This window comes from Oculina patagonica, chromosome 2 (assembly GCF_052425735.1).
Source record: "Oculina patagonica isolate OP01 chromosome 2, crgOcupat, whole genome shotgun sequence".
Classification (NCBI taxonomy): domain Eukaryota; kingdom Metazoa; phylum Cnidaria; class Anthozoa; order Scleractinia; family Oculinidae; genus Oculina; species Oculina patagonica.
Genome location: NC_135759.1, coordinates 3,767,861 through 3,790,676, shown reverse-complemented (window position 1 = coordinate 3,790,676; position 22,816 = coordinate 3,767,861). Strand labels below are relative to the sequence as shown.

The 22,816-nt window shown below is 37.9% G+C and overlaps 2 protein-coding genes across 6 annotated transcripts in view; one reads left to right on the top strand and one right to left on the bottom strand.

Moving 5' to 3' along the window:
- Nucleotides 1-21,458, bottom strand: part of LOC144642704 (epididymal sperm-binding protein 1-like) — a 52,878-nt gene extending 31,420 nt beyond the window's left edge. The window contains exons 1-3 of one of the 3 annotated variants that reach the window (XM_078501741.1): nucleotides 21,349-21,458; nucleotides 17,408-17,472; nucleotides 6,278-6,442 (exon numbers count right to left, since the gene is read on the bottom strand). In XM_078501741.1, coding sequence (XP_078357867.1) covers nucleotides 6,278-6,442; nucleotides 17,408-17,462 — 220 coding nt within the window. In that variant the 5' untranslated portion in view covers nucleotides 17,463-17,472; nucleotides 21,349-21,458. Of the gene's footprint in view, nucleotides 1-6,277; nucleotides 6,443-17,407; nucleotides 17,473-18,260; nucleotides 18,355-21,348 lie in introns of those variants that run through there. The other 2 variants (XM_078501742.1, XM_078501745.1) reach the window with 2 other exon arrangements.
- LOC144642705 (epididymal sperm-binding protein 1-like) overlaps nucleotides 1-22,816 on the top strand; it is a 211,799-nt gene that overhangs the window by 62,747 nt on the left and 126,236 nt on the right. The window lies entirely within an intron of this gene.

Below are 22,816 nucleotides of genomic sequence, written 5' to 3'. Positions count from 1 at the left end.
AAACATTACATTCGTTTTCCTCTGATGAACCATCGGCGCGTGACAATTTTAACATTAATTCGATTCGTATCAGTCGCAAACATTGCAAAGTTTTGATTCAGCTCCCTTTCAACGTTATTCCAGGGATATGGCACCGCTGTGAATATGAATGTTCAGGTGGGTATTGTCGTGATTTAAGCAGTTTAACGCATAAACCAAATTCAATATTGAATTCGTTCAAGTTTAAATTTCGGCATGCGTATTTATAAACGAAGTGCTTTATTTTGTCCAAACAGAAGTCTATATGTGACTTTTGGGCGTTTCATGCATCAAGTAAGATTGCATTCATCACGTAATACGTGTTTTCAACCGATAAAACAAGAAACCTACGCAAACTAAGTAAAAGATTGTCACAACTCGTTATTAGCGGTTTCGTTGCGGCAAGGTCAAAGGTCGGGTTTTTAGGAAGATAGCTGCATTTACTTCGCCGCCTCAGCGCTCGCGATTTTAATTACCCAAAAATTTTAATTCACAGATTTGTAGTAAAAAACATGCTCTTTCAGGCTGATTAAGCCGTTTTGGGCAAAGCGATGTACCAGAAGGCTTTTAAAGCAGTTGTAAATATGGTAAATTTTGGCCTATTTTTAGCTGTCTTGAGGTAGCGACTTTCAAAATTTTGTAAAATATTTGCCTTCTTATCAAATTGCGATCTAATTATTTTTGAGGATAGTAGAATGGAGGTACAAAGACGATATGAAATTCGTTTTTAATGACAAACTTTATTTTCGATTGTAGAAGCCTTCGAATTTACCATACTTTTGTGTTCGATTTTGTCCTGTTTCGGGCTTTGGGAAGAAAAAAATTGTTAAAAAATCGAAAATTAACCGATTGATCTTAAACTTATATTTTTGTAACTAGTGCCCCTAGGGCTTTATTCAGGCCGAGTTTGAAGGAATTTCATTTTGGCCTATTTCCAAGTATAGTTGATATTAACGCGAAGGCGTTCTTAAAAAGATAAGTTTTTAGGCTCTTCTTAAAAATGTCTTCTCATGCCGATTTTCGGATGCTCAGTGGCAAGTTGTTCCAAAGCCTTGGCGCAGCTGAGCTGAACGCCCGGTCTCCGTAGGTCTTGAGTTTAGCCATGGGCTCAGTTAGCAGTTCTTGGCCACTGGAACGTAGTGACCGAGAGAACTTTCTAAAACTTAGCATACTAGAAACATAGGATGGTGTTTTGTCGTTGAGTATTTGTTTCACTGGTGAAAGCTTTGCTTCGTAGAATTGCCACTTTAGGTTAGGGTGAGGTTGTGCGCTACTAATAAGCTCAATTGGATTCATCACACGGTACTTATTAAGTTTTTATTCACTATATTTTGACAAGTATGTTCATTTGCCAGGTTTCGCTATTGGTATATGAGCTGCAAACTAACTACAAAAACATTAGAAATGGTTTTGCCAATATTTCCGTTTTATTCAATAGTTTTCCTCAAGGCAACTGCGAAAACTTGCAGAGCAAACGTATACAGTTGAATGTCGCGCTAGAAGGAAAATAGGTCTTTGATGTTTTTGGAATAAGGTGTATGTGCTGTGGCAGAGAAGAGACTATTACGGTTATTATTTGTTTTTCACTGGAAACCGAGGAATCAGTGTAAAAATCACCAAGGAAGGGGGGGGGGGGGGGTTGGGGGACACTTGGAAAAGTTTGCGTGGGATTCTCCGCTGAGGTCTAGATACCCAAATTTGTTACCCCATCTTAGACTCAAGATTTAAATTATATACCCCATCTCAGAAGCGAAATGAAGAGGACGTTTTTCGTTTTAAATTCCTTTACAATACAACAGCAGCTGCTATTTATTTTCGCACATTTCAAAACTAACTGATTTTGTTAAGCAGAAAGATATTAATTTGGCGTACCTTTTCCTCATTTAGCAACCCCATCTCAAACTAAAAGGCCAGAAGGTCAATAAATGGCACGCAATGCATGCAGAAGCGATGACGTTTCACAAGAGGTCTTACATAGTTTTGAGTAAATTTGTCAAAAACGTATCGTAAATAAAAGTAGCTGACCCCTTGTGCGTGACAAAGACTGTTTTCCAACTGCAGCTTACATTTTTCAAACATAAGAAGCAATGTAAGTGATTGTATATAGCATAGTTAGGATCTGATTGAATTTAAATAAATACAGTACTTATATATTCAGAGGCAAAGGAAGCAATTAATACATTTTCTTTGTAGATTTGCTCACTTGAACAGTTATATTTTATTTTATATTTTTAACTTTTTTTTTAGATTTCCCTATGTTGTCTTATGTTGAGATTACGTTATATTATAGTGTGACATCTGATGAAAGACACACTATACGCGCGAGCAAGCTTTTAAAGAAAGGTCAAACGGTCTCTTGCTCACAGCCCTTCAATTCTTCATATTATAAGAATTAGAAATTTCTGTCTGCTAAATCTAATAGATCTCATCATTTATAATAAATCTCTTTCGTTTATACATTGTAGTGTTTCATTCTAACTGCACGGGAGTATTTTGCTTTTGTGTTCTACGCGGCGATTTCTTGTTAAGATAAACTTGATTTCTGTTCGATTGCGACAGAAAACAGAATAAAAAAACCCGTCGTGCGATGGCAATAAGCGATGACGCCATCCCTTAAAAATGGGACCCCATCGCGCGGCACATACCCATAAAGCGTATGTAAGGTAGTAACCCCCCCCCCCCCTACCCGGGGTTTGTTATCTTTTTAACAGATCTTACCTTGTAATGATTAACACTGGTTACAGGTCTTTTTGCAAATTTCTCTCAGATGACTGCTCAAGCTGCAGTTACTTGACCAATATTGGCACGCGGCCTCGTCCCTGTCCTTGCAAGACTGATCTGCTGTGAATGCACGAAAAACCATTTTTTGTATTAAAACGTTTGTCATCGAAGTGGAGGTTTCATAAAAAAGGAGCTCGAATCATCCTACTTTCTATGTCATCTAATACTGTATTTCAGTTCAAAGTAACAGCGTTCGCTGAATCCACGAGGAACTAAGGTGCCGATTTAGATGTAGTGAGAACATTTTGTTCTGATGTTTTGAAACTTAAGTGTTGCCATGATGAAGAAATTCTATAAAGATAGATTGAAATATGAAAGGTAAAGTCTGTGTCCGAGCCAAGTGGCCCATACAGCCGTAGCATTAAGCGACTGAGAGTATTGCTACTCCCCCCTGGTTGGGATGCCAGTCCATCACAGGGATTTACCCCCCAACAGTAAATTCGCCGGTATCCATTTATACACCTGGGTGGAGAGAAGCACTGTGAGAGTAGTGTCTTGCCCAAGAACACAACGCAGCGCCCCGGCAAGGACTCGAACCCGGGCCGTTCGACTCGGAGTCGAGCGCGCTAACCATTGGCCACCATTGTATTTAGGCCAAATTTTCATTACATTGGTGTATTGATTTTGTATCACACGTAACGAAATTTCGCAGTCGTAAGAAAACTCGCTCTCTCTTTTTAACCCTTTTTATGTAAGAAAAGGCGCAGCTCTTTTTCGTTTACTCTGGCTTGTTTTAAACTGCGTAGCTCAGCACAACACAGCACAATATTTTTTAAACTGTGCAACGCAGTATCTTGCAAAATGCGCAACATCAATTTGTAAAATGCGCAGTCCTGTAAATTGCGCAATTTCGACGGTGTAAAAGGTTCTTTGTTACCGTCCGTTGCATTTAAGCAGAAACCCCTGATCAAAAAGCAAGTTTAAATTTGGAATCAAACATTGCGTGACTGGTTATCAAAAGTCAACTTTAAAGAGGTGCCAGACGACGTTAAGATCACATGAGCGATCACGATGGTTCACTTTCATGATTGCTCAGAGAGCAGGAGAGAGAGAGCGCGGAGAGGTCGATTTTCTACCTGAAATAAAAATCTGCGGGTCCCACTGCGTATTTTGGAGAGTGACAATACCTCCATGACCTTCCACCACTGCGGTCGATTTTGTCGCCCTGGTGCTATTTTGTGTGTGATTTGATGGGCCGCGCATAACAAGAAAAGCAAAAATCGCACTTTGGAGGAATTTTCTACGCTTCACTACAGCACTCGGAACCAAATTAAAGGGACAACGATAGGAAAGAGAAAATACCGGATATTACGGTGGTGGAAATTACGTAGCGATTTGACCAATTTCACGAAAGATATTTCGCTTCGAATGAGATGCTGTCGAAAATAGTTTCCAGCCTTGGGGATGTATTTAATAAGGCACACGTGTTCAAAACTTCACAAAGCAATTACTCGTCCAAATCACTTTAAATTGGCTCGAGGCGCTGGCTAACAAGAAAGAACACGACACAGCAACAGTGTAAGTCAATTTTATCCATAAAACTTTCAAATTTATATATCGTAAAAAAAATTGTTTCATTCCCATACAAACCCTAATAAATCGAGTCTTAGCTTGGGTTGCCTGTGTTCTCACTAAAAAGTACTTTTATCTCACTTTTTAGAAGAAAAGAATATTAAAAATAGAGCAGAGCTCACCACAGTTAGCCCATTGTCCAGCGTACCGATAATCAAGCGAACACCAAAACTTATTATGATTAGTCTTGGTGCAGGAATAGTAAAAATAGCTTCCATACGAGAATGGAAAAACACAACAACGGCCTTGCGGATCATCTGTATTCTTTCCAGGTGGACATTTCCCTATCCAACAAACACATCATCATAGTATTAGAACTGTACTTTTGACACCTTATTACTGGGTCACATAACCGCTGTGCTTCTAAGGGCCTGTTTACATGATTCCGGAGTGATTTTCATTCCGGAACGAAACTCCTTCCAGAATGAAGTTCGTTCTACATTCACATGACAGAGAAGACCGGCTCAACCTAAGGCGTTTTGACGTGCGTGGTTTTCGCGCGAGATAAAAACAAGATGGCGCATGTTTGGCGCAAACTTGTTTAATTGTGAGCAATTTGGCCATAGGGCTGCCTCTTTGGGCTAAACAGTAAATGCTTTTACGTTTTTTCGCTCTGAGTTCAAACTGTGGACTCCGTATGCGGTTTCATGAGATGCTTTTTCATCTCGGAACTAAATTCGTTTTGTGTTTACACGCTACCAGAATGAAAAGTCATGTCAGAACGAAAATTTCATTCCGGAATGAAAGCCGGAATGGACTCATTCCGGAATGACTTGAATTTCGTCTTGGTATCATGTAAACAGATACAGTGACAGCGTCGATCGGCTCAACCGTAGGCGTTTTCACGTGCGTGGTTTTCGCGCAAGATCAAAACAAGATGGCGCATGTTCTGGAAAGGAATACCTTAACCCTATTCAGACCGGGCTTTTTTGGACCTTCTCAGACCGGGGGGGGGGGCTTCGGATGTATTGTATGTCCGAAACTCTTTCTTTTGATATATGTCACGTGGGATAGAGACGTCACATCACGTGACAATTACATCATGATGTCAAACCAGCCGCCATCTTGGATCCGCCATCTTGGATTTCAAAATTTTTCCAAAATGCCAAAAAACCACCCAAAATCACTGCAAAGTACTCAAAATAAATAAAAATGTGCTTTAAATCCGTAAAAATGTAAAAATAATTCCATTTAAGTTGATTTTTATTAACAGAAACACGCAAAATTACAAATTTGGGAAAACATGCCTGTCAAAATGCCGTTGCCATGGTGATGTCAAGTTCCTGACACATCATCCACCCCTACCAAATTGTAACCAGATAAATTTTAGGAAAACTCAAAAAGTTTGGCAGCGTTTGGTTAAATCTTAAAAAAGTTTTAAAAGTTCAACGTCAGCGCGGGCCTCAAAAGCCCCCACCCCCCCGGTTTGAATAGGGTTAAGGTTATTTCAGAAATGCCAAAAAACCACCCAAAATCACTGCAAAGTACTCAAAATAAATAAAAATGTGCTTTAAATCCGTAAAAATGTAAAAATGATTTCATTTAAGTTGATTTTTATTAACAGAAACACGCAAAATTACAAATTTGGGAAAACGTGCCTGTCAAAATGCCGTTGCCATGGTGATGTCAAGTTCCTGACACATCATCCAGCCCTACCAAATTGTTGCCAGATAAATTTTAGGAAAACTCAAAAAGTTTGGCAGCGTTTGGTTAAATGTTAAAAAAGTTTTAAAAGTTCAAAGTCAGCGCGGGCCTCAAAAGCCCCCCCCCCCCCCCCCGGTTTGAGTAGGGTTAAGGTTACTATTTTTCAGCGGCTGCTTAATTTAGCGATTTTTGCCCAACTCGCTAAAATTAGTAGCCGCTAACAATAGTAACTTTAAGGTATTAAATATAGAGCAGAGCTCACCGCAGTTAGCCCATTGTCCAGCGTAGACGGCATCAAGCGAACACCACAACTTATTATTATTGATCCAGGTGCAGCGATCGTAAGACACTCCCCTATACACGAATGGAAAAACACAACAACGGCCTTGAGGATCATCTGTCTCTTTTCCAGGTGGACATGGTTTCCCTATCCAACAAACACATCATCATAGTATTAGAACTGTACTTTTGACAACTTATTACTGGGTCACATAACCGCTGTGTTTCTAAGGGCCTGTTTACATGATTCCGGAGTGATTTTCATTCCGAAACGAAACTCGGTCCAGAATGAAGTTCGTTCTGTATTCACATGACAGAGTCGACTGGCTCAAACTAAGGCGTTTTGACGTGCGTGGTTTTCGCGCGAGATAAAAACAAGATGGCGGATGTTTCGCGCAAACATGTTATTGTGAGCAATTTGTCTCCATGTGGGAAGTGTATTGGAACATTGGGGTTTTCTGTGAAAAAAGGTACAACCCTTCACTCGTTACTTTCAAGAAAACAGCCTTTTTCCATGATTTGACAGTTAAAACCTCCGCTCTGAGGAACCTTTTAATTGTGCTCATGCATATTTGTGTCATTTGGTGTTTAACTGAAAAGTCCAAGGCATCGCTAAAACTTATAACATTAGATGTACATACCTTCGTATAAGGAGACATAGAGGATAATACATGGTTGCGCGGAAATATCAAATTTATCTTCGAGTGTTTAAATCGATAGCTGAGATATCGGTTTTGAACACGAGAAGATAAATTTCATATATCATAATTACGATGTTTTTGACGATTTTCCAAAGATTTCTGACCATTTTCCGAAGATTTACGAAGGTTGTACGAATGATTCCGAACATTTTTCGAAGTTTTCCGAAAAGATCCGAAGTTTTCCGAAGATTACCGAAGTTTACCGAGGAAGATCCGAAAATGTTTCGACTTAATATCGATAAAATTTGGCTTATTGAGCATTGAAACACGGCAAACTGCGAGCTGATTGGTCAAAAATGATATCACACGTGTGGATATCATTTTTATCCACACGTGTGATACCATTTTTAAGTCGTGAATGCAATGAACGACTTTTAGCGGTCTGCTGGAGATGGTAGTCAATTAAATTTGGTAACCTGGCAATTTTATATTAAGTTTAAATTAAGTTCAAAATGGCGGATGAACGTGGAGGAAGGGATGGTTTCGCGAGATGTAATGGAAGTTTGTGGATGTACATCAGGAGAACACGAATATTTTTTTCTTTATGGAAGGAATTTTTCTAGCGAGACCAGTGCTCGAATCCACATTTACACACAATATTGCAACGGAAACGATGGCCGAGGGAGCAAGGAGCTTACACGCCGATCAATAGCTTATTTTGAAAGTACGCAGATATGAATTGCATTGCCTGAAAGAACAAAACTAACAAAGTTACCAGTATCCATTTGTTAATGATTTTTTCAACTCGACCATGTTTAAGTGTGTGTTCCGTTAGGGTCGGAAGAGGGTACCAGGGAGGTACTTGAAATTTGACCAAGACATATTTAACTCAAAAATCATTAATATAACAATAGTAACCTTAAGGTTGATTTATGTACATGTCTCATGCCTCACCCCTTCCCCCCCCCCCCCCCCCCCCCCCCCCCCCAATAAATGCATGCAGTTATCTCAGCCGAAAAGGAACCTGGTTGCATACCATGCTGATTTATAACAAATTGCTTACACTTAGATGGTTTGTTGTGGGGGCAAAGCCTCCACATTGGCATCGACTGAGGGATTTATTTATTTATTTATTTATTTATTTATTTGTGCGTGGGTTTGCTTGCGTCACGTGGTCTTCTGCGAGAGAGCCTGGGGATGAGGTCGGCGGTGCGTGTCGAGTAGACCAGATTGGATTTTGGCGTGTCGTTTCGTGTGGTTTCTTTGATTTCAGCTGTTCCTGTAGTTGCTCGTCATTACAGCAGCTCACGAAGTCATAGTAGCCAACATTTCGTTTGGCTGGAAGTCTGTGCAGGTTGCACATCAATTCAAGAGGAGCTTTTACGCTTACGAAAAGCGATGTAATGATCGATCTCTTTCGTATATGTCGAGCTAGCGTCGTACATGTAGGAATATTCGAAAACTAAATCGGGTTTTACACAAGCTTCATTAACGATGGATCTATCTAGAAACCAGAGCGTTGGCTAAAATCGAGTGCGTGACTGCTTGTTCGGAACAAAAGGAAGAGCTTTTCAGATGAATCAGCACAATTTAATACATTTGTACTTGAATCAGTCTATACTGCCATATGTTCTGATATATGTAAATTATTCTTCAATGCATACCTACGGAGCGATATAATAAACAAACCATTTTAGTGCTACTGGTTAAAAAAGAAAAAAAAAGGAAAAAAAATTGTCTCCTCTGGGGTTCGAACTCGGGACCTCTCGTGACCTATCGTTTACCAGTCAGATGCCTACCCGAGTGCGCCACTCTAACATACTTATAAAATAAGGTGAAAATATCTTATATCAATGTAATAGACATTCCGCTATCAATGTTTCAATCACCTGCTGCTCATAAATTTTCAAGGAATGAAAACTAAACTTTTAAACTTGGCAAAAAATTCAGTCGTGGCTCGAAGAGCTCATTGATCTTGTTTTTTGATCTTGCTTAAACTGCAAAACAGGGTAAATTTCGCGAGTAGAAATTACTGTGGCTACTAAATTTGGCGATTTGCTAAAAATCGCCAAGATTATTTGCCGCAATAAATAGCAGCCTTAAAGTAATTGAATGTACTAAATGAATTCACAAAAAAGAAGAATCAAATTTGAAATTATCAAGCCCCCACACGTACGCATCGCGGACCGATTTTTATACGTGTTGTCCTACAGATTTATTTTAACAAGGCACATAGAATTTTGAATTAATTTACAGATTCACCAAAACAATATCCTGCAATACAGCACATCACTCTGCATGAGGCTAGGCTGTCAAGAGGTGTGGACTGGAATGAACATCCTGTAGTAACTTGTATGAAACACATGATCAGCAGTTAGACTTTCAGAAAAAGAATTTTATTTCAAATTTACTCTCATTTCACAAACAGTGAATACTTTTCTCTATAAATTGACTTTTAGCAGACTGTACAGCTTGAAAAATAAAATATTTGGAAGTTATTGTTATGGACTGCTGAAAACAAAGAGTAAAAGATAAACAGGCTTTAAGGTTCAGATCCTTTAATTTTTTTTTTTTTTGGAAGATAAACACACTTTATTGATACACTTAAAAACACGTACATTACTTACAATTAAATACACTATTGGAGATTATACAATGTTATACAATGTTACTTTTCTTTTACATGATAAAAAAAAAAACACGACAAAAGTACAAAAAAGAGTCCATGCATTAACTTATAGTATTACGGGTTTTTTTTAAAAAAAATACACTTCGTTATTGAGAGCAATTTCTTTTTTAAATAAATTCGCTACAGTGACCTTGTATTATTATTATTATTATTTAAAACAGCTTTACGTTTGAGCACATCTTTCTAGTTTCCATTGTACCATTAGTTTATTGGCGAGTTCATCTAGAGACATTTCTTTCTGAAGATATTTTGAAGAATAGATATAGTATTTGACCAAGATGATGAGCAAATCTAGCCTGCGTTTTATGGGTTCCGAAAGCACATTAGTCGCGTGACCTGTGTCATGAAAAGCAATTTGCTCTTTTGAGAGTGTTACCTCAGTACCTTGACGATGATTGAACCATGATATAATTTGTAAATAAAGTTTTACAGATTCCTTGCAGTCGATAAACGTATGTTCTATTGAATCCGCATTAAAACAATATATACATTTATCGTCTTCGGCTAGGTGATATAGTTTGAGTTCTTTCTTCGTTACAATTGTTCTATGCAGAAAACGAAAACAAAATTGACGAAGTTTATTGTCCTTTGTGAAGCGATATATATCTTGAAAACTTCTAGTCCATTCACCAAGTTTTTCAGGGAATTTACTCTGCCACTTTTTTACACCACTCGGGACAATAGGATCATGGTTGTTGAACAATTGGTAATAATTTTTGCAACGTGCTTCAGCCAGATTAATTGAAGTTTTGTTTGAAAGAATGGATGCGGAGGTCGAGGAAAGATCAGCTGCAGGTATAGAAGTTTGAGCTGCTCTCCTTTTCAACTCCGATGGAATGGCTGAAATTAGCTGAAAGTAGTGCAAATAATTTGTGGTGATGTTAAATTTGTTGCTAAACTCTTCGTACGATAAAAATTTGCCCTCAGAGTTTAACACATCCTTTACTGACACGATTCCGCGTTCAAACCATGATTTCCAAAACAGGGTTGCATTGTCTATAGTTATCAAATTGTTATTCCAAAGAATGAGTTCGCCATTTGGAAAGATGTTTGTTGTATTTTTGAGATCCTGAAAATACTGAAGAAGTTCTCGATAAAAGAGGGGTAGACCTGTTTTCAAGGATTTTACATCATAATTGCATTTAAGGAGAAATAATAAACCACCATAATTTCGAAGGTAGTAATTGGGGATTACCTTCCATTTATCGTCAGACTCGCCTAGTAATCTACCAATCCAAGCCAAGCGTAAAGATTTAACGACCGTGCAAAAATTAACAAAATTGATTCCTCCTTTTGCTATTGGTTGATACATAACCAATCTTTTTATTTTGTCTTTCCTGTTTTTCCATAGAAATGCGAACAGATTCTCTTGTACAGTCTTGATAACCGATTCTGGAACGGTCAGCATCGATGCTGCGTACACTAGCTGTGATATACCTAAAGCTTTCGCCAATAAAGACTTACCATATATCGTGAGGTCTCTTGAAAGCCATAAATTTAATTTTGTTTTCATTTTGTTGATCTTGACATAAAAGTTTTCCTCAGTACATTTGTTTTTGTTGTAGGATAGATGGATTCCAAGAACTTTAATAGGTTCTTTAGTTGTTTTAAAGTCAAGTACTTTCAAATTGCTGTCTTTCATAGAACCGATCCACATAGCTTTAGTTTTCTTCTTATTTAATTTTAATCCAGAGATTATTCCAAAACAATCCAAGATCTGTAAATAGGGTTTGAGAGATTCAACACTTTTCGTTATTATAGTAGTGTCGTCAGCAAACTGTGATATTTTGACCTCCTGGTCATCTGGGAGGGACAGGCCCCTGCAGTTTGGTTCTTGGCGTATCTTTGCTGCTAGCAGTTCCGCAGCAAGGATGAATAAAAGAGGACTTAGCGGACAACCTTGACGAACTCCTCTAGATATATTAAAATAATTGGTCAAAAATCCACCATTTATTACTGCGCTTTGCACACCGTTATAAAAAATTGAAATCCACCGTTTAACATTTGGGCCAAAATTGAAAACGTTCAGGGCTTTAACAATAAAATCCCATTTAAGGCTATCAAAGGCCTTCTCAAAATCTATAAAAAGAAGGAGTCCCGAGGTCTTGTTAGCATTTAGATATTCCATTACATCACTTAAAAGTCTTATGTTCTGGCCTATGTACCTTCCCTTAACAAATCCGGTTTGATCTGAATTAATTAATTTTGGTAGGAATTGTTCTATTCTTTTTGCCAATGCTTTAGTCAGAATTTTATAATCGATATTAAGTAAAGATATTGGACGCCAGTTGGAAAGTTCAGACAGATCCCCATCAGCTTTTGGTATTAACGTTATTATTCCCCTCCTTTGAGAAATAGATAGGGACCCGCTTTGAAAAGCTGCATTATAAGAATTCAACAGATCTCTCCAAATGAGATCATAGAAAGACTCATAAAATTCCTTAGTGAATCCATCCTCACCAGGGGTTTTGTTGTCCGAGAAAGAGCCCAGCGCCTCTTTTAATTCCTCAAATGTAAAATCATATTCTAGTGAATCTCGTTCCTCGGCATTCAGTTGAGGGATTTCAATACCTTCAACAAAAGACTCAAAACTCTTATTTTCACCTAGAGGTTCACTATTAAGATTGTTTTTGGATGTGTACATATTACTATAAAATTTTTCCAGTTCTTTCTCAATCTGTTTTGGTTGTGTTGTTTTACCCCCATTCTCTAATTTCACCTCGCGTATAAGCTTTTTTTCATAATTCGTCTTTTCCAAGTTAAAAAAGTATTTTGTGGGTTTTTCTCCCTGTTCCAACCATTTCACTTTAGATCTAAAGATAGCCTCTTTCCCTTTGTGTTCATATATCTTTTTCAATTCTTCTTTGGCGGCCTCATACTCCACAAAAATGTTTCGATCTAAAGTTTCAAAATCCGTATTACAAATTTTATAGTCAAGGTCTTGTATTTCTTTTTGAAGTGTTGATTCCCTTTTTCTAAGTTCCAATCTTTTTTCTTTGGAATATTTAATTGTTTTCATTCGTAATTCCATTTTAATTAATTCCCACAATAGTTGTTTATCTTTAACATCGGTGTATTTCTCGTGTATCTGGGGATAAAAAAATGCAATACGTTCTTTAAAATCATCATCTTCTAGCAGAGAATTGTTGAATTTCCACGTACCCGGACCTCTGTTGAGCTCGTTTCTAATGTTAATCTTTAAAAAGGTAGCCTTGTGATCTGGTGCAACTGACATTCGAATCTCAGCTGTTTGGACTTCAATAGAGATCGGACGGGAGACAAGGATGAAATCTATTCTCGATTTCAATTTATTAGTTTTGGATTCGTAGGTAAAGGATCTTGTGTATGGGTGCAATTTTCGATAGATATCGATGAGATTCAATTCGTTCATAAGGTTGCTTACAGCGTCTCTGTAGTTTGTGGATTTCCAAACTACACCACCACTTTTATCTGCTTTAGAAAGTGTACAATTCCAATCACCCGCGATAATTAACCTGGAGGTATCCGTTTTTCTCACGAGAAGTTCACTTAAATTCTTTATAAATTCGTTTTGTTCTCGATAATCAGTTGGTGCATAAATATTTACAATGAAAAATGTTTCTTCGAAAATTTTAAGTTTTGAAATCAGAATTCTGCCTTGTTGATCCGATTGAACGACGTCGAAGTTAGAGGATGAATTTGGATTCAATAGAATACATACGCCCTTGGAATGTGCAGTTCCGTGGCAAAAGAAAATTTTTCCGCCCCATTCCGCCTGCCATATTTTCTCATCATCCGGTTGCGAATATGTTTCCTGTAGGCAAAAAATAGTAGCTTTTTGCTGTTTTAAATAACAAAATATTGCTCTCCTTTTGTTTGGATTTCTTATACCTCGCACATTTAGCGAGATAATTTTTAATTTACTTGCCATTGCTGTGTGAAAAAGTTGATTGTATAAACTGTATTGATAAAGAAATGCATGACCCCAAAGCTGTAAAACAATGCATAAAAAGAGACGAAAAAACAAAAACAAAAAGCTAACACCTTATCTAATAATTATTCTGAGAAAAAAAAAAAAAAAAGAAATAAAGCAATTAACTAACAATTAGACTAGCGATGACACTGCAGTACACTGATTCTAAACACTGCACAATTAAGGGAAAAAATGCAAAACAGATTAAAGTTAAAGATTAATTAGCAAAAACAGAACAATACCTAACTAGCTCAACAAAAAAGTTTTGGCACAGCTAAATAACACCAACAACAAAAGAAAAATTCGACTTCTCACTTCTGGGAATTAACAAAACTAACCGGCTATCTAAGCCCCGAAATCCCAAGTGCTTACAAGAGAGGTCAACAGTTTGATGTATTTAAGTATGCAAAACTGACAAGGCTGAAGATTGTTTACATCGTTTTAGAATTATAAAGCCTTTAGATCTTCATAAGAGTCAATCCTTTGAGCTTTGGAAGTGAATTCCGCTTTGAAAAAAATTTTCCCATCTATAGTCCAAGCCTTGCCGTTGTGGTATTTTTTTCTAACTTTTCTTACCTCTTTGAAAAGATCAGCTCTCCATGATGTTAAATTCTCATTAATGTAAATCTTGCCCGGTCCTAGGTCTTGCGAGGTCACATTTCTAAGATACAATCTGGCTTTATATAACTTGTTCTTGGCGTTGTAACTTGCAAAACGGACAATAATTGGACGGGGTTTGTTCTTAAATTTTGTGTTCATTCTATGAACGATGTCAATGTCGCCTCGCGTTAAGTTCACATTCAAAAGTTTTCCCAGTTCAATAACATTCTCCACATTATCTTCATCTTCCCTTTCGGAGATCCCATGTATCACTAGATTAAATTTTCGAGTGTACTGTTCTAAGTCGTCGTGTCTTGCTTCGATATCGTCCAATCTTTGCTCCATTTCTTTCGAATATTCCTTGGACTTCGACAGGTCAACTTCGAGTGATTTTACTTTGGATTTTAAGCCCTTGTTTTCTTTCACCAGAATATCTACTTGGGCCTTAGTGGAAGCTAAATTTTCTTGCAGCTCTTTATAATTTACCTTTAACGAGTCCACATCATTTACTAACTTCTCTGTGTTTGATTTGATTTCCGTGAGAACTTTCCACACATCGGCCAGTGATGGCGCCTCGTCGATACTGTCTTCGGACTCCATTTGCGGGCCAGGTACTTCGTCTTGGTTCATTGAAGAGCCTTCTAAACTTGAGGAACTACTTAACTTCTTTCGTTTTTTTCTTCTCTGTTTTGACATACTCAACTATCCTTTACATTTTCGAGCATTTTGCCTCTCGATGGAGCGAGCTTAAAAACGTGCGTCCATCTTTGGCGCCTGCTCGTCCCAGTCCCGTTCAGATCCTTTAATCCAACATGGCCACCAAATCTATGCAGGATGGCTGGCAATGTATAGAGATTATTTAAAAATGAATTAATAAGGCCGATTAAAATGCATTGTTGATTTTCGAGGCATGTAAAGGGGTAAAGTAAACTTTTTGGTTACAAGTTAAGATACCAGGAAAGGAAATAAGCAGCAGTTTTCAATTGTTACATGTATCAGGCCTCTTAATTGATAATAAATTATGTTGACTTTACTGTTTCCCGCCAATTTTAAATCTTAGAAGTCACATGTATGAGGCATCTGTTAGTTTCTTTTATTAGTTGCCTTCCGTCAGTGTCATTCTTTAACAGAGAAAAATGCATGTCGAATAATACCACTGTCCTGTATAAAATGGCTGAGTTACCTGGTTATTAATTAAAGAACCCTTTAGCAAATGTGAAATTTGGTAAAAAAAAACCCGGCTTCTTTAAAAAAATTCCCTAGCTCCATTACCAGCTTCGCAGCATCTTAAGGTACCTCATATCTTGTTACCACTATACGTGTCTCTCTCAGCATTAATTATTTTAGGCTCTGAAATAATCTTCACTTCTTAGCTGGACTACTGGATGGGCTACTGGATGGTTAGTTTTCAGTTAGAATATGGGGTTATTTATCACTTACCAGCTAGAATTTTAAACATGTTTCAACTATCACGTACGTTTAACAGATTTCATAGACAATTACAAAAATTGTCATTTGTCAGCAGACATTTAAAATTATTAATTTTGCCTAATTCTGGGCTATCAGTTTATAATACCACATTCACGACTTTGCTCATAGAGCCTTTGATTCTCGATTTGCCACCACTCGCTATGTCACTGCAGTTTATATAATAAAACTAGAAATAGCTGACACTAGGTTGCCCCCGAAGTTTCGACGATGTTTATCGGTTTTTCTTTGCTGTTCATCCTTTTCTACAATTCAGACATTTGATTGGAAATTAATTTTCTATTTTGGGTGATTATTAATTATGATACGGTAAATCATTTAATTACAAGAACGCAACAGCATCTTGACATCATTTTGTCATGTTTTGCTGTGGTGGGGGATCTCAGCTAGACTCAAGCTAGACTTTAGAAAAAGTCCGTCGTCTTTATTAATTTAACACGCCGGGACGGTCGACCTATCGCGACTTGCGTGGCTCGTTTTACGCGACTTCGTCGCTTTGAATGGGCCGCTTTGCGGGCTCGAATCGAACTCACTTCACTGTGGTAAAGTCTTGATCTCAGCGAGGATAAACTTTAGAAACAGCACAACGTTTTAAAGTTACCATTTGAGCCGGCCCAATTGTTTTATAAATATATGGGCTGAGAGCCCGAGCATGAAGAATGACATGAGAATGATCAATCTTTAGAAAGAAAAGGATGTCGAAAGAATTTCTTACCTCTGTCAAAGCAAACGCCTGCCGCGAGTTTTAAATAATCACAATGCATCTCGAGATCTCTTTTGAATTTCTTTTCTTGATGCCGCATATCATCTTGTAAAATTAAAATTTCGTCCGGAAGTGGACCGATCAAGACTTTTGAAGTTTTCTCCATTCAAGTAGTTTGTGCCGGTCAGTTGGACAAAGGCTTTCTTATCGTAAATCACGCTTCATGACAACGATCAACTTTTTAAAAGGAAAGGATACCGAAAGAATTTCTCACCTTTGACAATGAAAACGCTTGACTTTCTAAAAGTCGCTCGCTTCTTGTTTCCGGTTTCGCTTGCCGCGAGTCTTAAACAATTTCTCGAGATCTTTTTTTAAATTTCTTGTAAATCTCGTCCGGAGATAGACTGATCAAGGCTTTTCTCCGTTCAAGTAGTTTGCGCTTGGTAAATCGCAGTTTTGGACTAAGGCTTTCTTATCGTAAATCGCAGACAAATTTGAAGATATGGCTTGATATGTTTGTACGTGTTGTATGTTAGACATATTTCTTCTTCGGCCACTCAGATGTAAAAAAAAATGTGGATTTTCTTACTTCTCTGCGAGTTACTTCGTTAATTATCGCGAAGTCTTTTCAACAATTGCATTGCTTTCGGCCTTCAGACATTGTGAAATGAATAAAATGAATAAAACCTCAAATTATCTTTTTCAAAATTCTGGCCCAACTGCAATTAACCTTTACAAGCTTCGTTTGTTTACTTGTTGTCATCTGTGCACGTGCTCACGCTTTGGGTTGTCATCGTCATCCAATCATCGTTTACTTGCGTCATCATTGACCAATCACCGTACAGGCAATTTTAGCACACCTACCGATACTACTTGCGGGCATTTTATCACACCTACCGATACTACTTGCGGTCGCACTTTGGCCAAGTCGAGATTCTGTCTGGTAATACCATCATATACTCTATATACGCGCGGACCATAATGATGCCTCCTCGGGTTTTGGCCTCTGGGCCAAAACCCTGCGGGGGCAATAAACTTACCGTACGGAAGCACAGCGCAGATCAGCAAAATCAACGCAGCCGTGAAATGTAACATTTTGATGGATCTGGAGGGAAATAATTTTTGGAAAAAGGTATAGAATATTATTGTACGAACCTAAAAGCGTCTGTATTGTACTTTATAAACCCTTTAAATAATCCCAACATGTATAGTTTGGTGAATCCGCCAAAATCCGAGGAATCCCTCTTAGTCTTTCGCCTCCTTTCCGCATCATTTGCAGGAACGGCGCTATCGGAAACAGTTTTGACCGAAGAAAAAAAAAAGACATTTTGCGTACGTTATTACCTTTCACGCGCCTCTGTAACATCTCAATGAACAAATCAGGTTAATCGATTCTTTTAAAACTACCAGTCTCCAACCAACAGAAACAAATTAAAGCTTACTGTAATTCCACGCCCTTAGCAAGCTTCGCATGGGCTGAGAGGTCCTTATGTTTAAGCCTAATGCTAAGAAACTAAAACGGTTACATTACTTTATGTTAACCGATATGTCCCAGAAATTGCCACGTGGACAAGCTTAGTCCGTGCGTGCGACAATTGCAGGGCGTTGTTTTTCTCATGCTATTTGCTTCTCGCCCTGAAGTAGCCTCAATATTTTCTCAGTGTTAACTGAAATCATTCACGATCCACTACACGAAAGAACGCTAGCTATAAGTAATTATGAAACCTTTTGTAATACCCCTGTTTTGCGAGATCTACTGACTAGTTCTCGTCCATCGCGTACAGGCGGGCTTAAAGTTTACTGCATCAGACTGGTTCTAGACAACGTTTTTATGCCCTGTCGTCTTTTCCATACGGGATATTCGCTCACATCAAAACTGATAGCTAAACTCACCTTTATCGGTTACGGTTGTTGTTCCTTCCAGCTCAGTTAGACAGAAATGAACGAAATCACAATTTTTGGATGGTGGTGAAATTGGTTTTGAGTCGAATAATCAATGATACATAACGTGACTGTTTCAAAACACTTAGTAAATGAAAAGAACAGTTAATGTCAACGAAAGTGACGTTTCAAGAAACTACTTTCTCTTAAACAGACGAAACGTTTTGAATATTGAAATGGCCCTGACATAGCGCCAATTACTTACCCACTACAAGTCACGAAATGAAAGACGATCGCTGAAGTTTTTCTAACAGACCAGGTTTAGCGAGCAATAAATTGTTTGTTTGAAATGAAACCTACTACTGACGAACTGGCAAATCACAATTTTTGGAGGGTGGTGATATTGGTTTTGAGTCCAATAATTATTTTGGTAAATTTCTGATAAGCCGATTTATATAGCAACATATTTACTGTCAAGCAAAATGTAATATTTCCAATTACAATAGTAAAGAGACTAAGACAACCGTGTAAAGTACGTTTGGATAGACCGCTAAAGCATGCAACGACGAAAGCACGAGGTACTTTGGATTGTCCTGATCCAGGGTGAGAATCCTGTCTGATATTGAAATTCGATGAAGAAGTGAATTCAACGTTTATTATTGAAGTCTTCTGCAGGAACAGCGCTAACTGAAACATTTTTGACTGAAGAAAAAAAGACATTTTCCGTACGTCATTATCTTTCAGGCGCCTCTGTAACATCTCAATGAACGAATCAGGTTAATCGATTATTTTAAAACTACCACTCTCCAGCCCACAGAAACAAAATAAAGCTTACTGTGATTCCACGCCCTTAGCAAGCTTCGCATGGGCTGAGAGTTCCTTATGTTTTAGCTTTATTGCTTAGAAATGAAAACGGTTACATTACTTTATGTTAACCGACATGTCCCAGAAATTGCCACGTGGACAAGCTAAGTCCGTACGTGCGACAATTGCAGGGCGTTGTTTTTTCATGCTATTTGCTTCTCGCCCTGAAGTAGCCTCAATATTTTCTCAGTGTTAACTGAAATCATTCACGATGTACTACACGAAAGAATGCTAGCTATAAGTAATTATGAAACCTTTTGTAATACCCCTGTTTTGCGAGATCTTCTGACTAGTTCTCGTCCATCGCGTACAGGCGGGCTTAAAATTTACTGCATCAGACTGGTTCTAGACAACGTTTTCATGCCCTGTCGTCTTTTCCATACGGGATATTCGCTCACATCAAAACTGATAGCTAAACTCACCTTTATCGGTTACGGTTGTTTTTCCTTCCAGCTCAGTTAGACAGAAATGAACGAAATCACAATTTTTGGATGGTGGTGAAATTGGTTTTGAGTCGAATAATCAATGATACATAACGTGACTGTTTCAAAACACTTAGTAAATGAAAAGAACAGTTAATGTCAACGAAAGTGACGTTTCGAGAAAGTGCTTTCTCTTAAACAGACGAAACGATTTGAATATTGAAATGGCCCTGACATGGCGCCAATTGCTTACCCACTACAAGTCACGAAATGAAAGACGATCGCTGAAGTTTTTCTAACAGACCAGGTTTAGCGAGCAATAAATTGTTTGTTTGAAATGAAACCTACTACTGACGAACTGGCAAATCACAATTTTTGGAGGGTGGTGATATTGGTTTTGAGTCCAATAATTATTTTGGTAAATTTCTGATAAGCCGATTTATATAGCAACATATTTACTGTTAAGCAAAATGTAATATTTCCATTTACAATAGTAAAGAGACTAAGACAACCGTGTAAAGTACGTTTGGATAGACCGCTAAAGCATGCAACGACGAAAGCACGAGGTACTTTGGATTGTCCTGATCCAGGGTGAGAATCCTGTCTGATATTGAAATTCGATGAAGAAGTGAATTCAACGTTTATTATTGAAGTCTTCTGCAGGAACAGCGCTAACTGAAACATTTTTGACTGAAGAAAAAAAAGACATTTTCCGTACGTCATTATCTTTCAGGCGCCCCTGTAACATCACAATGAACGAAGCGGGCTAATTGATTATTTTAAAACTACCACTCTCCAACCCACAGAAACAAAATAAAGCTTACTGTAATTCCACGCCCTTAGCAAGCTTCGCATGGGCTGAGAGTTCCTTATGTTTTTGCTTTATTGCCAAGAAATGAAATATCGAAACCGATATGTCCCAGAAATTGCCGCGTCGACGAACTTAGTCCGTAAGTGCGCCCGACAATTGCAAGGCGTTGTTTTTCTCATGCTACATGCTTCTCGCCCTTAAGTTGCCTCAATATTTTCTCAGTTTTAACTGAAATCATTCACGATCCACTACACGAAAGAATGCTATCTATAAGTTATTATAAAACCTTTTGTAATACCCCTGTTTTGCGAGATCTACTGACTAGTTCTCGTCCATCGCGTACAGGCGGGCTTAAAGTTTACTGCATCAGACTGGTTCTAGATAACGTTTTCATGCCCTGTCGTCTTTTCCATACGGGATATTCGCTCACATTAAAACTGATAGCTAAACTCACCTTTATAGGTTACGGTTGTTGTTCCTTCCAGCTCAGTTAGACAGAAATGAACGAAATCACAATTTTTGGATGGTGGCGAAATTGGTTTTGAGTCGAATAATCAATGATACATAACGTGAATGTCAATGTCAACGAAAGTGTTTTTGCTTTACTGCTAAGAAATAAAAACGGTTACATTACTTTATGTTAACCGATAGGTCCCAGAATTTGCCGCGTGGACAAACTTAGTCCGTAAGTGCACGCGACAATTGCAAGGCGTTTTTTCTCATGCTACATGCTTCTCACCCTGAAGTTGCCTCAATATTTTCTCAGTTTTAACTGAAATCATTCACGATCCACGACACGAAAGAACGCTAGCTATTAGTAATAACAAAACCGTTTGTAATACCCCTGTTTTGCCAGATCTACTGACTAGTTCTCATCCATCGCGTACAGGCGGGCTTAAAGTTTACTGCATCCGACTGGTTCTAGACAACGTTTCTATTGCGGCTCTCTCCTTTTTTTCCATATAGGATATTCGCTACCATCAAAATTGATTGCTAAACTCACCTTAATTGGTTACGGTTGTTGTTCCTCCCAGCTCAGTTCATAGGGAAATGAACGATTTCAAATCGTTTATCTCGTACAATTCAATTTATGGACCAAACTGTCGTCCTTCGCGTGCAATAATCAACTTTATTTGTTTTCGGCACTTTAAAAACTAACATCTTTTAGTTTTGTTTTTTCATAATAATGACAAGTGGCTATTTACCTACCGATTAAAACGCTAGAAGACCATTTTATCTTCTAACACGAATTTTAAAAGTCTTTTGCTTAAACGAGCAATAAATTGTAAACCTACTATTGAAAAACTGGAAAATTGGTCCATGATTGAAATCACAATTTTTGAAAGGGGTGATATTGGTTTGAGTCGAATAATCAATGATACATAACGTGACTGTTTAAAAGAACTTAAATGAAAAGAACTTGTTAATGTCAACGAAAGTGACGTTTCGAGAAAGTACTTTCTCTTAAACAGACGAAACGTTTTTAATATCGGAATGGCCCTGACATAACGCCAATTGTTTACGCACTACAAGTCACGAAATGAGGCGATCGCTGTAGTTTTTCTAACGAAACCGGGTTTAGCGAGCAATAAATTGTTTGTTTCAAATGAAACCTACTACTGAGGAACTGGCTATGTGGTTCACGATTGCAAGTCACAATTTTTCACAATAATTATTTTGGTAAATTTTTGATAAGCCGATTTATATCACATAGCAACATATTGAATGTCAAGCAAATTGTAGTATTTCCATTTGCAACAGTAAAAAGGCACCTAAGTAGAATGGTCTGTTTGCTTTAAGGCTAATTTTTAAGAACAATATCTATATGTTTGTGTTTGAGTGAGAATTGATAAAATTCGGAGTTATACCACATGCTAAATAATGCCGTTGAAAATTACTATTAAATTTAAGTATTTGTTTTCCTAATAACCTATTCCTTATTTTTTATTATTACGGTTCGAAGAGTTTCGCTAAAGCCCTAAAACTATATGCTAGCAGAAGAAAAGGAGTTTCTGTTGATAGGAAGTGTCCAAATTTCTCTGTGCGGTTTTGGAAGCGAACGCGAGGAGTGTTCATAATAGCCGTAGTCATAGTCATTGAAATTTTCTTGGACAATTCTGTCCGGGTTGGGGGGGGGGGGGGGGGGGGAGCCTCGCAAATTTGTGACATCGACCACGAAAACAGATTTTTTTTCTCGAAATTAAAAGGCTTCTGAAGAGAACAAACTACTAACTCGATATACGCACAACTCGATATACGCACGCTAAGCATGAACCAATTGTTTAATAACGCAGCTGCTCCAAAGTTGACTGAAAACAGCAAATTTGGCGAGCTTTATATACAAGAAATACAGTAATTATGATCGGGAGTTGCTTCCTCACAAAATAGTACGTAATTTTGCCAATTTTTATCCACGGGCTATAGAACTCTTTAGCTACGTATGTAAATTGCCCATTTCAGATCATGTGATA